This window comes from Schistocerca gregaria, chromosome 1, assembly GCF_023897955.1.
Source record: "Schistocerca gregaria isolate iqSchGreg1 chromosome 1, iqSchGreg1.2, whole genome shotgun sequence".
In the NCBI taxonomy this organism is placed as follows: Eukaryota; Metazoa; Arthropoda; class Insecta; order Orthoptera; family Acrididae; genus Schistocerca; species Schistocerca gregaria.
Window position 1 is genome coordinate 1174918038 of NC_064920.1, and position 17813 is coordinate 1174935850.

The following is a 17813-nucleotide window of genomic DNA, read 5'->3' on the forward strand; positions in this document are numbered from 1 at the left end:
TGATTATCATAGACAGTTAGTTTGGTTAAATAACATAGTACCTTACAGTATGGATATTCCTCAGTGGGAATCAGTTAGAATAATTTATGACTCCAGGACAAATGTTTTTAAAAATAGTTTGCAAGAAATGACCTGGGATAAAATTTATAATGAACCAATTATTTGAAAATATTTTTTTGCATAAGCGGACCAGAAAGAACGTTAAACAGCTATGTAAAAAACCGTGGATCACTGGAGGGACTAAAGTATCTTGTGAAAGGAATAAGACAGGACAACCAGCTACAGTACAGAATAACATCACTATTGAATTGAATGGAAGGCCTATAAATGATGAGTCACAGGTGGCAAATATATTTAATAATTATTTCTTAAATATAGTTGAAAGTACAGTGTTAAACAGTTCAAGAGAAAAATCATAACAATGTGTTGAAAAACTCTCATAAAATTCAGTCATATGAATGTGTCCCCAGCTTCTACTTCTGAAATTAAGAAAATTGTCCATTATTTTAAGAATTAACGCTTGTCTGGTTTTGGTGGTGGTTCTGATAGAGTACTAGATTTGTTCCCATTCTTATCTGAAATATGTAATACATCACTGATTAAAGTCATCTTATTACTCTTCTTTTGAATGTGGCAGGGATCACACACAAATGTACAGCACATCAGAGTTGAAAGACTGTATTTTAATTCAACATGACACACATACATCGGTAGAAGCCCACCATCTCAACACTTCATAACAGCAGCAGAAATATATCAAAAGTCACACAAGAAAGAAAGTCCACATCTGACACCACCCCTGGGCCATGACCCCCATTGACATCAGAAGGGTTTTCAACTTCAGGCTGTCATTTCCCTTTGTCCAACAGTCAGTGATGTTCTTCTCACTTGTGATGTATTCCAAACTGATGTTGTTGGCCTCCACCTCCTCTTGTGCAAAGAACTTCTTTAGATCAATGTGTTTAGTTCATTCTGAAGCCTCTCCATTTTTAGCAAGTTTCTTCACACATTGCTTACTGATGAAAATTTTCATAGGATACTACAGAAAAAAATCTTAAGCAATCTCAAAGAGAAAACTATTCATCCACTTTTCTTCTCTTACATTTTCACTCAGTGCAACAAACTCTTCTTCAATAGTACTACTAAGTACTGTAAAATTAGCTGTTGCGTGCTGCTCCAGCTTACAGCTGCACTCCCAAAAACTGTAAAATATCCACTAAAGAATTTAGAATGATTTGGATCAGCTCCCCAGTCTGCATCAGTGTACATTTGTTTTCTTACCAGTCTTTCAGTAAGCGGGCACTTCATTTATTGTACCTTGGAAGTAATTTAGTGTGTGTTTGATAGCATACCAGTGCTCCTCACTCTTATTGTTGATGAATTGGCTTACATATGTTGCTGCATATGCTAAATCTGGCCATATACTCACTGCCAAGTAAAGAAGACTTCTGACTGTGGTTCTCTACCTTGATGAATCATGTTCACTGAGCTTGTCTTCATATGTTGAATTTTGTAGATTTACATTCGTGATGAGTGGAGTTTGCACACGTTTACAGTTTTCCATTTGAAATTCTTTCACGATTTCTTTTGCATATGCTGTCTGGTCTAAAACCTGTGTTCCATCTTCCCTTGTAACTTGAATTGACTGTCCATGTCGTGCTACTCCAAGGTCCCTTAGTTCAAATTCAGGACTTAAAAAATGTATTTCATTTTTCTTATTTCAATTTTGTCTCTGTACAACATTATATCATCTACATATGCAGTTAATAAGAGTTCATGCCATTGATCAGCTACCGATCACAGAATCCCTTGCTTGTGCAGAATCTCATTGAGTGTTTCATTCCATCTCCTGCTGGACTGGTGCAACCCATAGATGCATTTTTCAAGTTTGCAGATACATTCACCACTTAGCAGTTCTTCCTGATCTGGTATGCTATTGAATATTCTTCTTAGTTGGTCAGTGGCCTCTGTGAAATCATTGGGTAATTCCACATAGGCTTCATATCTTGTGTCAGCCATCAAATGTGCTGCAACAACATCTAAATGATGAATTTCCTAAAGTCATTCAGCTGCTATTCCATATACTTTTTATTTTTACAACTGGATTGTAACATTTGTCAAAGTCCGTGCCAGGTCTTTGCTCATTTCCTAAAGCCACCGCTTGTGCTCTGCATCTAGCAGTTTTTCCATTCCCATCATAGCTCTGCTTGAAGACTGACTTTCTTTTATGGTTTTTTGTGTTGCTGGCACATGGTACAAATGTCCAGGTATGGTTTCAAATTAGGTTTTCCAGTTCTTCCAACATTGCTTCTTGCTGTTTGTTTTTATCTACATCTACATCTACATCTACATCTTCAGCTGACATGGCTTCCTGTACACTAGGCAGGCCCCTTTCTCTTGGTGTACAATCATTCTCAACTGCATACATCTTTTTTTGTATTGCAGTCCATTAGCCATTTCAGTGGACTGACTTGTCACCCAGAACACGTTCTGCAATTTTCTTTTATTTCAGGTTATTGTGGATGACAGTCATTATCCTCTGTTGTGTAGTAATCATTGTCAGCACTCTCATTCTCCTTTTTGGTCTTCTTTTCTCTGTCAATGTTTTTGGAACATGTGCCTCTTCCTGTAGCTCCACTTTGTCCAACTTCAGATGCTTCTTTGTTTCCATAATATCTGCATTCTGTAATGGTTCTTCATCATCTGTCATTGTTGTGGTCTTCATGTCAATTACTTTTACAACACCTTTGTTCAATTTTGCACAAAAGATTCTTTCATCAAATACATCTCTGGCAATAGTTATGTTTCTTGTTGTTGGATACCACAGTCTGTAGGCTTTCATGGTTTCTGAATATCAACCATTACATAAGGTTGTCCTTTAGGTTCTAATTTGCCATGTTGCTTTTTCATTTTTGCCCATGCATGACGTCTGAATAATCACAGATGTCAATATTTGGTTTTCTTACATGCCATTGTTTGTAGGCACTTTCTCCATTATTTGCTATTTTTGGACACACATTTTGCAAGTAACTTGCCATAGCTGTTGCTTCACCCCAGAAATTTTTGTGATCCACTCTCTCTCATAATATTTGCAAGAGTATGCTTTAACTATTCTGCTACACCATTTTGTCAAACTGTGCCGGGGATGATTAACTGCCTCTGAATTCCTTCTTTTAGCAGGTATGTTTTGAATGCTTTACTAATATATTCGCCACCATTGTCTGAATGCAGTGTCCCTTTTCTCTTCTGTTCAAAATTTTCTGCATATGCTTTATATTCTTAAATGACTGAAACACTCCACTTTTGACTTTTTCTAAATGTATCACCATGTATCTTTAGTAATAGTCAATGATTGTGACAACATATTTCACTTCACCAAGTAACTGTGAGCCAAAGGTACATATTACATCACTGTGTATCAAACATAATGGTCCATTTGGTCTGTTTTCAGTCAGTTTTGGGAAAGGCTAAGCTTTCATCTTGTCTTCAATGCACACACTGCACATTTGATTTATCGGTCATCAGATGCTATGACAGTTATTACACTGCTTTGATTTGTATCTTTCTTTTATTGACATGAATGTAGCCCAATCTCTAGGGTCAAAAATCCAGTTCCTGACTAACGTTAGGATTTGCGATATGGCCACATCCACTCATTGAAACACTGAAATTATCTTCACTAAAGTAAGAGAGATTGCTTTTTCTTAAATCTTTTGCAATCATTTCCCCATATTGTTTCATTACTCTAGCTTCCGTGTTGGTTAATGATGCCAACATCCCTTTATCAGTTGTCTGAGGGACTGATATCAAATTACATTTGATGTCTGAGGTGTACAAAGTGTTGTGTAAGAGAACTGTTCATCCTCTACATTCTTCTGAGAAGCATATGCAAAGAAATCTGAAACCAGAACTAAACAAATATCCATTGCCAGTTACCGTTACTGACCCTTCATGTTCAGTGAAAGTGAAGAATTGGTCATGTTTATAAATCAGGTGCTTTGTTGCTCAACTGTTGAGAATCCACGAATCATTTCTTTTGTATTCATGGAAAGTGGTGTATATCGCATGTGAATACACACCAGTGTCTAATATGATTGCTTTTTGGCAGCAGTTAACTTAACAGAATTTGACGATGTTTTATCTGCCTCCTTCCTATGGTTTGCTTGCTCATTGTTTGAAATATTATCACTGAATTACAGGCAATATTTTCCAATATGTCCATATTCCTGACAACGAAAATAACATGGACCATGGTCGTGTGTTTTCTTGTAATCTCATGAATGTTATCAAGTTGGTTGTTCTCATGGCCTTGTCCCCTTTGAATATTTCTGTCACACCTTGTTGTGGTTGCCTTCTTCTGAATATCAGTACTTTTAATGCTCTTGTTCACTTTCATGTTTGTAAGCCATCTTTCTTCTCCTAACAGTCAGCTTTTGAATTTCTTAAGCAAGAAATTCATCTCATCACACCATATACTTCTTGAAAAAGTCTTGTATTCAGAAGGTAGACCCATCAAGGTGTGCACAGCTGCTTGCTTGTTTGATAATTCAGTGTTAGAACTGTGAACTTTGAACAGCAGTGCATTGAATCTCACAAGTTAATCTAACATCGATTCTTCCACCTTCTTTTTGGTGTTTGTGTATTCCTTTAATGCAAGCATTCTGTCCCACAAATGAAAATATGCATGGGAATCTTCCAGCATATCTCATATCTCTTTTCCTGCTTTGCAGTCCTATAAGTCATTAAATGAATTTTTGTCTGCCGTTGTTCATAGAATTCCCATTGCTCTTTCATTTGGTTTCCGTTTGTCCACTGTTTATGTGTTTCTATTTCCAGGACTGACAGCACACCAATATTGTTTACTTATGAGACTTTCCTTTATTCTTTGTGAACAGTGATGGTAATTGTCTTCATTAAACAGTTTGATTTTTTGCTCGTCCACCATGCTTTTATGGTAAATATCTCATGCAGCAAGAGAAAGAAAAACTTTCCTTTCCTATATTTTTCTGATTATTTTGTAGGAACTCGGTCATGTCTATCACTTTCTCACTGATTTCAAAATATTGTTTATGGATCCTCTTCACAGTCCACAAGAGGGAAAATTTTCAGTACTCACAGTTTCTCAGTGTTTCGAATGATTTTCCAGCCTGTCTTCACTTAGGTAGCACCTTTACTCCCTGTCACAGTCTATCAATGGTCCTGAGCCCATAACTCATTAACCTTCCTTAAGCATGGCAGGAAACACCCACAAATGCACTGCACATCACGGTTGAAAGAATGTGTTGTACTTTGACATGACACGCATACATGGGTAGAAACCTGCCATTTCAACAAATCACATCAAAAGTAATACCATATCAATGATCACACAAGAAAGATTGTCCACATCACTAGTACATTTTTCCAGAGAGACTGAAACATGCAACAGTCAAACTGCTATTTAAGAAAGGTGATAGGAGAGATGTCAGTAACTACTGACCTGTTTTAGTGCTGAGATCATTTTCCAAAATTTTTGAGAAGGTGATGCATTCTTGAATAGTACCTCATCTAGGATCTCTCTTATTTCTAATTTATGTAAAAGATATCAAAATTCCAATCAGTGATACTCATATAACCCTGAATGAGATTTTCACACTGCAATGGAGTGTGCACTGATATGAAACTTCCTGGCAGATTTAAACTGTGTGCCGGACCGAGACTTGAACTCAGGACCCTTGCCTTTCGCGAGCAAGTGCTCTACCATCTAAGCTACCCAAGCGTGATTCACACCCCGTTCTCACAGCTTTACTTCTGCCAGTACCTCATCTCCTACGTTCCAAATTTTACAGGAGCTCTCCTGTGAATCATGCAGAACTAGTGTAAGTAACATAAAAAGGCTCATTGAAAATTTCAAAACCAACTCAGATCTGCATTCATATAAAACAAGACTGTGCAGTGATATCTATAAGCACTCTGTCTTCAGGCCACAAGTGGCCCATCAGGACCACTTGACCGCTGAATCATCCTCAGCTGAGGATGCGGATAGGAGGGGCATGTGGTCATCACACTGCTCTCCTGGTCATTATGATGGTTTTCTTTGACCAGAGGTGCTACTATTCGGTTGAGTAGCTCCTCAATTGGCATCATGAGGCTGAGAGCACCCTGAAAAATGGCAACAGTGCATGGTGGCCCGGATGGTTACCCATCCAAGTGTCAGCCACATCTGACAGCGCTTAACTTCGGTGATCTGATGGGAACCGGTGTATCCACTGCAGCAAGGTGATTGGTGCAATGATATCCATACAAAAAGAATAAACAACGTTATTGCACAGAAACCAAAAAACATTCAAGGTACAAAATTGTATAGCAAACTTCCAGCACTTATAAAAGAAATGAAAAAAAAACTACATTTAAGGAAGCGATATTCAAGTTTTACAGTGTAAACAAATGCCTTCAACATCCTAATAGCAAGTAAATACCTGTATATTCATGTACTATGTTGATACTATATGTCATAGTCCGTGTCAATAGTATTTTCAATCAAACATTTTCTATAACACCAATCAGTGTTTTGAACAGAAGTGTTACTACTAAAATGTGTTTTTATTTAAATCTTAACTAAGTATGTAAGATTGTGTAGGGTACTGTGTACCTTTGTATTTTTGGGATACTGTACATCCCCATATACCTGTGTGTGTGTGTGTGTGTGTGTGTGTGTGTGTGTGTGTGTGTGTGTGCGAGTGTATACCTGTCCCTTTTTCCCCCTAAGGTAAGTCTTTCCACTCCTGGGATTGGGATGACTCCTTACCCTCTCCCTTAAAACCCACATCCTTTTGTCTTTCCCTCTCCTTCCCTCTTTCCTGATGAAGCAACCGTGGGTTGCAAAAGCTTGAAATTTGTGTGTGTGTTTGTGTTTGTTATTGTCTCTATCAATGTACCAACGCTTTCATTTGGTAAGTTACAGAATCTTTGAAGATTCTGTAACTTACCAAATGAATGCATTGGTACGTTGATAGAGACAATAACAAACACAAACACTCACACAAATGTCTTTTAATAGGGTCGTTGTGGGGAGTGATATCCTCAGCAAATCACAGTTTTGGTTTAGGAAGTGTTTCTCTAATGAGAAAGTTCAGTAAACAAATTTTACAACCATAAAATAATAAAATAATGGCAGTTAGTATTTGCTGCAATCTATGTAAGGAATTTGACACACACTATTCTCCTGGATTAGTTGAATGTTTATGAAGACGAGGGTATAGCCAATGAATGGATAATGCCTTAGCTAGCAAAAAGAATGCAGAAAGTTGTACCAATTCAACCAATATAATCTGCGGACTTAACTCTGACTGGGGAGAAATCATGAATAGGCATCTCCAAAGGCTCAGTCTTAGGCCCAGTATAATTCCTTGTACATGTAAACAATCTTCTTTCTAAAATACAACAAGCAGAATTAGTTATTTTTGCAGATCACGCTAGTATTGTAATCAGTGAAAATATACAATCAGAAACAGAAGAAATAGTAAGCAGTGTTCTTAAAAGTATCATTGACTAGCTTTCTGTGAACAGTTTCACCCTCAATTTTGAAAAGGCACAGCGTATTCAGTTCTGTATCTAGGGTACTACACCAGTGATAAGTGTAACACATGGTGAAGAAATAATAAGTAGGGTGGAAACTTAAAAATTCTTTGGTGTCCATATCAATGAGAATTTAAGCTGGAGAAAGCTCATTTTGGAACTCCTCAAACAACTTAGTTTAGCCGCATTTGCAATTAGAATCACAGCAAATCTTATTGAGAGAAAGATCAGTATGTTGATATATTTTGTATATTTTCATTCAGTAATGTCATATGGAGTAATGTTCCGGGGTAACTCTTCTTTAAGAAACAAAATCTTCATTGCTAAAAAAATGTGTTGTAAGCATAATATTTGGTGCTCACTCAGACCATCTTGTAGACATCTGGTTAAGGAGTTGGGCATTATGAGTACTGCTCACAATATATTTTTCCTCATGAATTTTGTTGCAAACAATCTGTTACAGTTCAATAGGAACAATGATGCACATAATTACAATACCAGAAAAAAAGGCGTTCATTAAGGCACTCCAAATTAAGGTTGTCTTTAGCAAATAGGGGTGTATAATGCTGCAAGTAAAATTTTTGATTACTTACTCAGATACATAACAAAGTAAAATGAGAAAGTTTCTTTTGACAAGTCCTTCTGTTCTGTGGAAGAATTTGTATTACTGTAATGTGTAGAAGGTGTTGGGTTGGAATTACTAACTCACATCTTTATATTAAAAAAAAAAAACTTATAAATGTCTGCATGTAGCCATAATTACAAATTAATTTGAGGTGTGAATGTAAAAGGACTTCTCCCACATTTATCTTGCAAAATATTCTATGGAACTTGAAAGTAACTAACCGACTAACTAAGAAGCTGTGGTCTGTGGTCCATTATTGTTCTGTCCTTCTTTGTTTGTGCTGTTACTACTGGTATGAACCCATAGATTATAGGCAAGTATTTGGGAAACTCTTCTCTTGAACTAATAGTTAGTCCTTGCAGTCCTTGAGAGTTACCTATTACACACAGGATTCTCTGGGCAATTTAAGCTGTGATTCCTATAGTTACAAGTTGGCAATGATTTTCTGTACAATACCTTTTCATATGATATAAAAGTTGCTCCATTTATATGTGGCTATTTTGTCTAGCTAACATCTGATCTAGGAAGGTGATCAGTTGGGTCTGAACCATTATTCCAGTAAGTCAGGCTTTTGGTGGGTAGGATTCCAAAGGGTAGGTCCGATAGGTAAATTGACGTGTGACTGATATTTAGGATGGTGGTTCCAATGACGATGGATAATTGGAAGATTGATCCGGAAACATTGAATTAAGTGCTATTGATTAATAGCCCTTGTCCCTTTAGCTCTATGCACTCTGTGTCACTGGAACATCCTTGTTTGTAACAAATAAAATGATGACCATTGGGTTTGCCATGGAGAGCAGGGAATGCAAACCAACTCTTGGAAAGAATTCTGTATTAGCTGTAACTGTCTCTGTAGGACATTTTGTTGCAGATTTATGAGAGTGGAACAGCTTGAGCTCACGTGACCTGGGGACTTTGTATTCCTGTTGTATAGGGCAGGTAGTGACTGACCCAGCTTGGCAGTGCATTAACTCCTGCATGAAGAACATAGTTTGGGACTGTCTGTTGCGATCACTAGTAATATTTCATGTACTCTCAGATGCACAAACTTTTGCAGGGCTTCCCAGGCTAGTTGGTCTCCGTAGGCCAGTAGGGTAAATTAAAAGGGTGTAACACTCAAATCTGCAGTCCTTAAGAGTTAATGGTCTTTGTATTTGTATTTTCAACAGAGTATCTTCTTGTATACTAGTACTGTTTCCATATGATAATATACCAACAAAAATTCTTTCACCAGCACTGTTAGCAATTCTAATAGTGTGGGCAACTCTGCTTGAATTTTACAGTAACCATCTAGACACTGATCATGGGCAGGAGCATCAGTGTTAAGCAACTGCGGACACCATATTACAGTGCTTCCTATAGTTTGGTGATTTCTGTATATGCATGAGTAATACTACCAGTTGTAATCTACCCCTCCCTAATGTCATTTGTTGATTGTCACTTCATTCATAATAAATTCTTTTAATAAGCTTCAAGAGGAGTAAGATTTACAACAAACATTTTACTTATCTTCTTTTCTCATAGTTGGCTCCAGTTCTTCACATCGAGGGGCTGATTCTTGTAGTTGAAATTTTTGACATTGTAGGTTCTCTTGGTTCCAGTTTGATGTAAATAATGGTTAAATATTGCCTGAGCAGTTAATTTCTGTTTCTGAAATTTCTATCCTTTCACATTTTTCTATATCACACTGGCTTTACAATTTCCACTTCAAAATCGAAAATTACATTGTTATTGCCAAACATAGAAACACGTCTGATCACATCAGGGGCATATCCACTGCTAATCCATTCTACGGTACCAACAATATTACAAAGACTTTACAGAATTTCTTGACAAATGACTTTCTATTAATCTATACCATTATTTTATAAATGAATCCAGAAATAATTTAATAAATATTGTCCAGTTGTGCAATTAATAACAGAAATTTTAAGAGTGCCAGATATTTCATAATTTCAAATGCTTATAAAAGAAAATAATTTCAACTGAACATTCAGGGCTAGTACATATCAATTGTAATAAAGAACATAAAGTAATTTCTTTTTACAGATTTTAGTTTGTAATATAATACATCATGGACAAAATCACATGAAATTCTTTTAGAAAGACAGCTGAGATATTATTAATCTATTCAAAATTTGAAAAAAAATATTTTTGGTATCGACTACTTATGTTGAGGAAAAGCAACACTTCAGGAGGGTGTTCCTAAATGTGCTGCATCTAGTGCACAACATATGAACTGCTATGGTTATCTTACAATTGGCAGTCGTGTAGCATGTGCAAAACAGATATCAGCAAATAGAAAAGCTGCGCCCATACCGGGTACGGGTGTCTTCCACAAGGCCTATACACGTGTGCCCGTATGGTGTATGGGTGTAGTTCTGAATGTGTTAAACACTGAAACAGTGCTAATATGGACACTACAAAAATGTACCAGTCACAGGTTTTGTGGTGATTGATTTGTTACCACAGAACCACTGACCCCTGTATATTTTTTGTAGTGTCCATATTATCACTGTTTCAAAATTTTAAAATGTTCAGAATGGGCACATACCTCTTACATGACTTTGTCTCACAGTTAATGCTTGGACATTTCTCACTGAACAACTTACAAAGTTTCAACTTGTCACAGACTTCCCATCATCTGTTACAAGGGCTATGAAAGTTTGACACCCAGATTTAAGTTCTGGACTACGGCATAATTTTTTCTTGTGACAGAGTAAATTTCACATGTATAATATTAGTATGGATACATAACATTGTACCTAAAAATCTTGAAGAGTTGTTGACTGTTTTACATTACATTTTGACATGATACATATCTTTGGCATTTATAAAATAAGTGTAGGTATGTAATTCAGGGGACACATTCTTACCCGTTGACTGATTTACATTACATTTTGACACAATACACTGATACACTAATAAATGTCGTATATAGGCCTAGTCATTATTCCATATGTTTATAATTGACAAGGTCTATATTACTAAAGGGCTATCTTGGTTCATAGTTTATGATTCATGGTTCACATTTAAAACAATAACAATGCTTCATAATCTTATTTATTAAGAGGTATAACCTTATGTTAAAGGTTTATTACAATTAGCAAGTATTACAGTCAGAAAATGTGTATATGCCTTGAGACAGTGTCACACTGTACACCTAGGTTATATTATTGCAGTATTTGTGAATGAGATCACTTAGTGACTTGCAATAATTTTACACACAGTTTTAAATCTTTACAATACTTTTTCTTGCTGACACCTCCCACAAAATGATGAAAGGAAATCAGTTTATCACTTACTATATTTTCACTGTTCATGCAGAAAAACTGCTGTATCAGGCAAGATAATTTAATTTATTACTCCTTTACTACCAAATCTATATGAAACACATTTTTCAGACAGGATCCACATATACTACTAAATGTACCTGCAGAATTATATAATTGTACAACATGTAGTTCAGGAGATATGACATTGTAAACATTGAGGTGTGTGAAAAACCACATTTTGCTTAAAAGAGTGCATATTACCCTGACTATACTTGTCTGTTGTTTGATAATGAGAGCACTTAGAAACATTTTACAAATGTTAAACATAATATCAAATCTTTTCTAAATTTTTTCTGACTTTCATGCTTAATGTCGAATACTTAACACATTAACACATGTGTAAAGTAATAAGAAGTTTGAGGCTGTTTTATACATGGCAGATTGATTCTTTATAGAACTTGACATTTACTGGTATTAATCTAACTGCCAAGTTAGGGAAGAAATTTTAGTTGATATATAGTAAAGAAAGCTTTGACAGCCTTGGTGAGAGAGTTTTGGTCATTTTTTTCCTTTTTCCTGGTATTACTTCATGCTTCAGGCTTTGTACCGGAAGGTTCATGGCTTGTTGTGCACTTAGCTCTTGTTTCTGTTTCTCAATTTATACCCTGACTCCCCAAGATCATCTTTATCTGAGGTAGGAATTCCATCTTCATTGCTAATCTGTACACCTGTTTTAAAAGTGATTTTACTCTAATTAGATCTTATGTTGCACTGATTTTATGTGACAAGTAAAAAGAATGTGCCACACTGGATTTTGAATGAAGATCTCTGCATTTCATCAGCAAGTATTACACATTACAATTATTACACAAAACTGGTAATGTACTTCCCACATAAGTCAGGAAAGTTAATTCAAATCCTAGTCCACCATTCTCTTTTAACTTGGCACGTATAATGTTTTAGGCATGGTTCCCTGTTTTTTTTTTATCTTTTAGGCATGTTTACACAGTTAATTGTTTGAATTTTGTGTTTCTGTGGTGTATTGTAAACCAGTCTTTCAAGAGACTAAAGGAGTGGCAAAAGCCAATCAGCCATTATACGAGACTGCAATAAGATGCAGAGATTCTGACTTTCATGCAAGTTAGATAGTTGATCTAATTTGACAATTTCTATGTAGTTCTCATCTTTGACACATTTTGAGTTTATATACTTTAATAATGTTATACATACATCATTACACTGTAATATCAGGGAATAATAATCTTTAAAAAATTAAAGTTTGTTCTTTTGGCATTCTTACATGAGATATGTATTCATGTACAAATCTATATGTGTTTCTATAGAACATGTGTTTGATAGATTGCATCTTCTTTTTAATTTAGGGGCTTCAGTTTGCATACAGATAAAATGGGTCAAGAGGAACAAAGTGACAGTGCTATGCTGACTGCAGTGTATCGAGGAGATCTTAATGTAAGTAATTACAATTCCTTGTTCCTTTTATATGTTATGCAAAAAATTGAGTATTAAAGTAATTTAAGGTTTCATTGGATGCTCTGAACTAAAAGCTTTGAAAAACAGTTTTTTTTATATATTACAATTTTCCTTCATTCAGTGAAAACTCCAGGCAGGAATCTCAACAATCTAGTAAAATACAGATTGCTAGGCTTACAATAAAGAAGACGCGTCAAGTTGCAGACAGGCACAGTTAAAAGACACTCTTATAAAGCCTTTGGCCGCAGCCTTCTTCAGTAAAACACACACACACACACACACACACACACACACACACACACACACACACCGGGCATTCCGGCCCGAGATGCTGGATATGGCAGTTGTGTGTGTGTGTTGTTTTACTGTTGAAGGCTGAGGCCAAAAGCCTTATGTGAGTGTCTTTTTAACTGTGCCTGTCAGCAACTTGATGTGTCTCCTTTACAGTAAGTAGCAACCTGTCTTGTCCTACATCATTAATTTTCTTTCATTGATAAGTAATTTGATTATGATATTTTTCTGCTCCTTGTGAGTGTTATACTTGGGGTTACCGTATTAACTATTATTGGCGCTACAAATGTTCCACAATAGTAATCATATTGTACACTGAAGAACCAAAGAAACTAGTACACTTGCCTAATATCATGTAGGGCACCTGCGAGCATGCAGAAGCGCTACAACATGACATTGAACTAATTAATGGAAAATCTCATATAAAGATGTGAAACAATTACTAACAAAGAGATAGAGGGGCTGGCCAGTACTTACCTCAGCTCAGTACAGCCGGCTGTACTGAGCTGAGGTAAGTACTGGCCAGCCCCTCTATCTCTTTGTTAGTAATTGTTTCACAACATGACATTGCATGGACACAACTAATGTCTGAAGTTCTGCTGGAGGGAACTGACACCACGAATCCTGAAGGGCTGTCCATAAATCTGTAAGAGTATGAGGGGGTGAATGTCTCTTCTCAATAGCATGTTGCAAGGCATCCCAGATATGCTCAGTATGGTTCATGTTTGGGGAGTTTGGTGGCCAGCGGAAGTGTTTAAACTCAGAAGAGTGTTCCTGGAGCCACTCTGTAGCAATTCTGGACGTTTGGGGTGTTGCATTGTCCTGCTGGAATTGCCCAAGTCTGTCAGAATGCACAATGGACATGAATGGATGCAGATGATCAGACAGGATGCTTAAATATGTGTCACCAGTCAGAGTCATATCTAGATGTATCAGGGGTTCCATATCACTCCAAATGCACACACTCCACACCACTACAGCACCTCCCCCAGCTTGAACAGTCCCATGCTGAGCTGAAAGGACCATGGATTCATGAGGTTGTCTTCATATGTGTGCACATCCATCCACTCAATAAAATTGGAAATGAGACTCGTCTGACCAGGCAACATGTTTCAAGTCATCAACAGTCCAATGTCAGTGTTAACAGGCCCAGGTAAGGCGTAAAGCTTTGTGTCGTGCAGTCATCAAAGGTACATAAGTCAGCCTTTGGCTCCAAAAGACCATATAGATGATGTTTTGTTGAATGGTTCACCCATTGATACTTGTTTATGGCTCAGCATTCAAATCTACAGCAATTTACAGAAGGGTTGCACTTCTGTTATGTTGAACAATTCTCTTCAGTCGCCATTGGTCCCATTCTTGCAGGATCTTTTTCCAGCCACAGTGATGTTGCAGATTTGATGTTTGACCAGATTCCTGATATTCATGGTACAATCCTGAAATGGTCATACAGGAAAATCTCCACTTCATTGCTACTCCAGAGACGCTGTGTCCCATTGCCTGTGAGCCAACTATAACACCACATTCAAACTCCCTTAAATCTTGATAACATGCCATTGTAGCAGCAGTAATCAATCTAACAACTGCGCCAGTCACTTGTCTTATATAGGTGTTGCCGTATTCTGCCTGTTTACGTATCTCTGTATTTGAATATGCGTGCCTATACCAGTTTCTTTGGCTCTTCAGTGTACTTTTACTTAGCCAAATGATCTACATTACAATTAGGCTTATATTTCCACACACTTTTCATGATGCCATAAAGAGAATTAGAAAAAAACAAGAACAATAAAGAATTACTAGTTGGTATTTCATTCAGCAAATCATTTAATGTTGTAGACTATAGCATGTTTGAATAAATTCCACAATTTAATTAAAATTCATTAATTTTTATGATTTTTTCTCTTTTGGCCTTTACTGATGGTTAGTCTGAAATAGTTTACACTGAAGCTTTCTTTTTTATATTATTAGATTATTACATTCAATTAATAGCATGATTGCTTCAGTCTGTTTGTTTTCTGTCTATAGGCACTGAAAGAACTGATATCACAGGGTGGTGATCCAAATGCCAAGGACTGCAATGGCCACCCAATCTTATTAAATGCAGCAAAAAACGTGGAAATTCTCAGATATTTATTGGAAGATGTTCATATTCCAATAGGAGCCTGTGATAAATATGGCTACACACCTCTTTTGAGAGCATCATCAAGTGGAAATCTAGATGTGAGTTCCAATCATACTCTTAAATACAATTATGAGTTAAAATTACTTATTTTCCATGGGAGCACTTGATGCTACACCCAAAAACCTTTCAGGCTGTTCTTATCCTATCTTTCTTGTTACAAAAAGACACATGATATAGTCAGTGCATACCTTCATTATGTGCAATTTCTCCTCAAGTTCTGGAACTTGGCAGTAAGTTCCCTATTGTACCTGCAATAGCAGTGAGTAAAGGGAGTGAATCGTTTAACACATTAAGAATCATGATGGTGGAGGAATGCTATAAAACTTCTAGAAGAGTTTACAGAAACACTTATAACCAAATTTTTAGCATTTTGAAGCATGGATACCTTTTTCTGGGAAGAATGAAAGAAATAATTGTGGAAGTTGGGGAGCAGGATGCGAGTAGAGCAACTTACTCAGAAACCAGGCAAAGAAAGGGCCATGAAATACAAGGGTCTCCCTCATAAAGGAGGAACAAAGAGTTCTTAAAGATAGAAATACAGGTATACTGTAAGATGGATACCTTTAAACTCAATTTTGCACAGTTATGTTTAATCAGCAAGGCTTGCTGGCCTATACAAAAAATAAATGCAAATCATCTCTGCCATAAAACTCACAGGAACATCTAATGTATGACCAGCAAAATTCTTATAACATAATAGAATACTATGTTAAAGCTATGCAATGACCATTTGGCCACAGTAGGTTATAACGATACAGCCTTTCCTAAAATTCATATGAAATGTCTGATACCACCTTATTTTATATGCATCCGGATAATTATCGGACAATTTAGTGCTTCCTAGGGACTTGCATGTGTGTCTATATGTATATAATTCTGTCCAGTTTGGTAATAATACTTGATATTCATTGTGAAAGCAAATAGAAGGTTCTGGAAAAACGTACATTGTCATCATTACAAGAGACTGTTGTCATTAACAAAATTACGCACAAATGCTAAATTAAATGATTAATCAACAAACTGAAGGAATAAATAAAAAGCAATAGATAATAATAGGCTGTGGAAGTGTTGAAATAGATGGCCGGCACCTCTAATTACCATAATTACAATCGAACAACGAGTTAACATAAACAACCTCATTACCTTGAAAAGTGGCTTGAAAGTTATTAGCAAGCGATGTATTTTCATTTGTTATCTATTTTTATGTCCTGTTCTGTAATTGATGTTATTTGTTAACAGTTTTCTGATTGGTTAATGCTTGTTTACAATACACAGTTTCTTGATTTCTATAAATTGAAGTCTGGTTTGAGGAATTTATGTATGTAATTGGATAAAGCATGAGTTCCGTACCACTATTAAATATTATTATCCAAAACTGAACTGTAATTAGTTACATAACTAAATTAATAAAGAGATATTATTGTAATTAAAGTTCAGATCAATTTTCGTATTTGGAACTAGTGATGTTACTATAAAAATTACATCAGTTAATATTGTAATTTTTTTCCTTTTTCAGCTGTAACATCAGTGTCTTTACGTTTTTTAAATTTTAATTGTAACATTGAAACTGTACAAATTTAATAATGGACTATTTTGGAAGCTATTGCTAAAATTCTATATAAAGTGATTCTCTGATGCTGCGGCAGTTCAATTCAATTCACTTCAGTTGTTGAGTCTGCTAGAAAGTCTGGAAGTCAAAGAGATCAGTCAGTTTGTGTTTTGTTTATACGACGACTGTGCAGTTCAGATGTCAATTAATGTGAATAAATCTCGTTAAACATGAAAATTTTGTAATCGTTCATCAATGGACCAAGCAGAAGAAACTTAAGTTAAGTAACATTCAACATGAATCATTACAAGACCTAAAACTAACAACAAATTCTGGATGCAGTAACACGTGCAAATAATTTATTAGTCTCAATGAAAAAAACGTGGCGTTTTTACCAGTTACATGCTGCACAAAATTAAAATAAGCATCTGATACTCAAGGTATCAGGAATGACACAACTATGACACAAGGAAATAGAACTGTTTCCATGAGCAAAGACAGAAAACTGTGAAATTAAAATAAAAGCCATCACATGCAGCACCAAAATCTACAGAAAAACTCCCTTCAAACATATGAACTCAAAAACATTTTCAGTATCGAAACCGTCTCTATAATATAAATGAATGTGTGTTCATTTATTTATTTATTTATTTATTATAATCTCAATGATCACATTTGTTATATAGGATTTGTCAGGATACATTTCAACAACTATACAGTATCTTTACAAAAAAAATTTCTATGCTGAATTCATATGAATCTATCTTATGTTTAATGTAATATACAACTAATAAGTGTTTTTATAACATAATTTCTTATGTGCTTGACAGACCTTGATAT

At 35.9% G+C, this 17813-nt stretch overlaps 1 protein-coding gene across 1 annotated transcript in view; it reads left to right on the plus strand.

Moving 5' to 3' along the window:
- Nucleotides 1–17813, plus strand: part of LOC126284419 (serine/threonine-protein phosphatase 6 regulatory ankyrin repeat subunit C-like) — a 591030-nt gene that overhangs the window by 338988 nt on the left and 234229 nt on the right. Inside the window, exons 2-3 of the mRNA XM_049983337.1 lie at nt 12843–12930; nt 15268–15462. Of these exons, the coding sequence (XP_049839294.1) occupies nt 12868–12930; nt 15268–15462 (258 nt within the window). The 5' untranslated portion in view covers nt 12843–12867. The remainder of the gene's footprint in view (nt 1–12842; nt 12931–15267; nt 15463–17813) is intronic.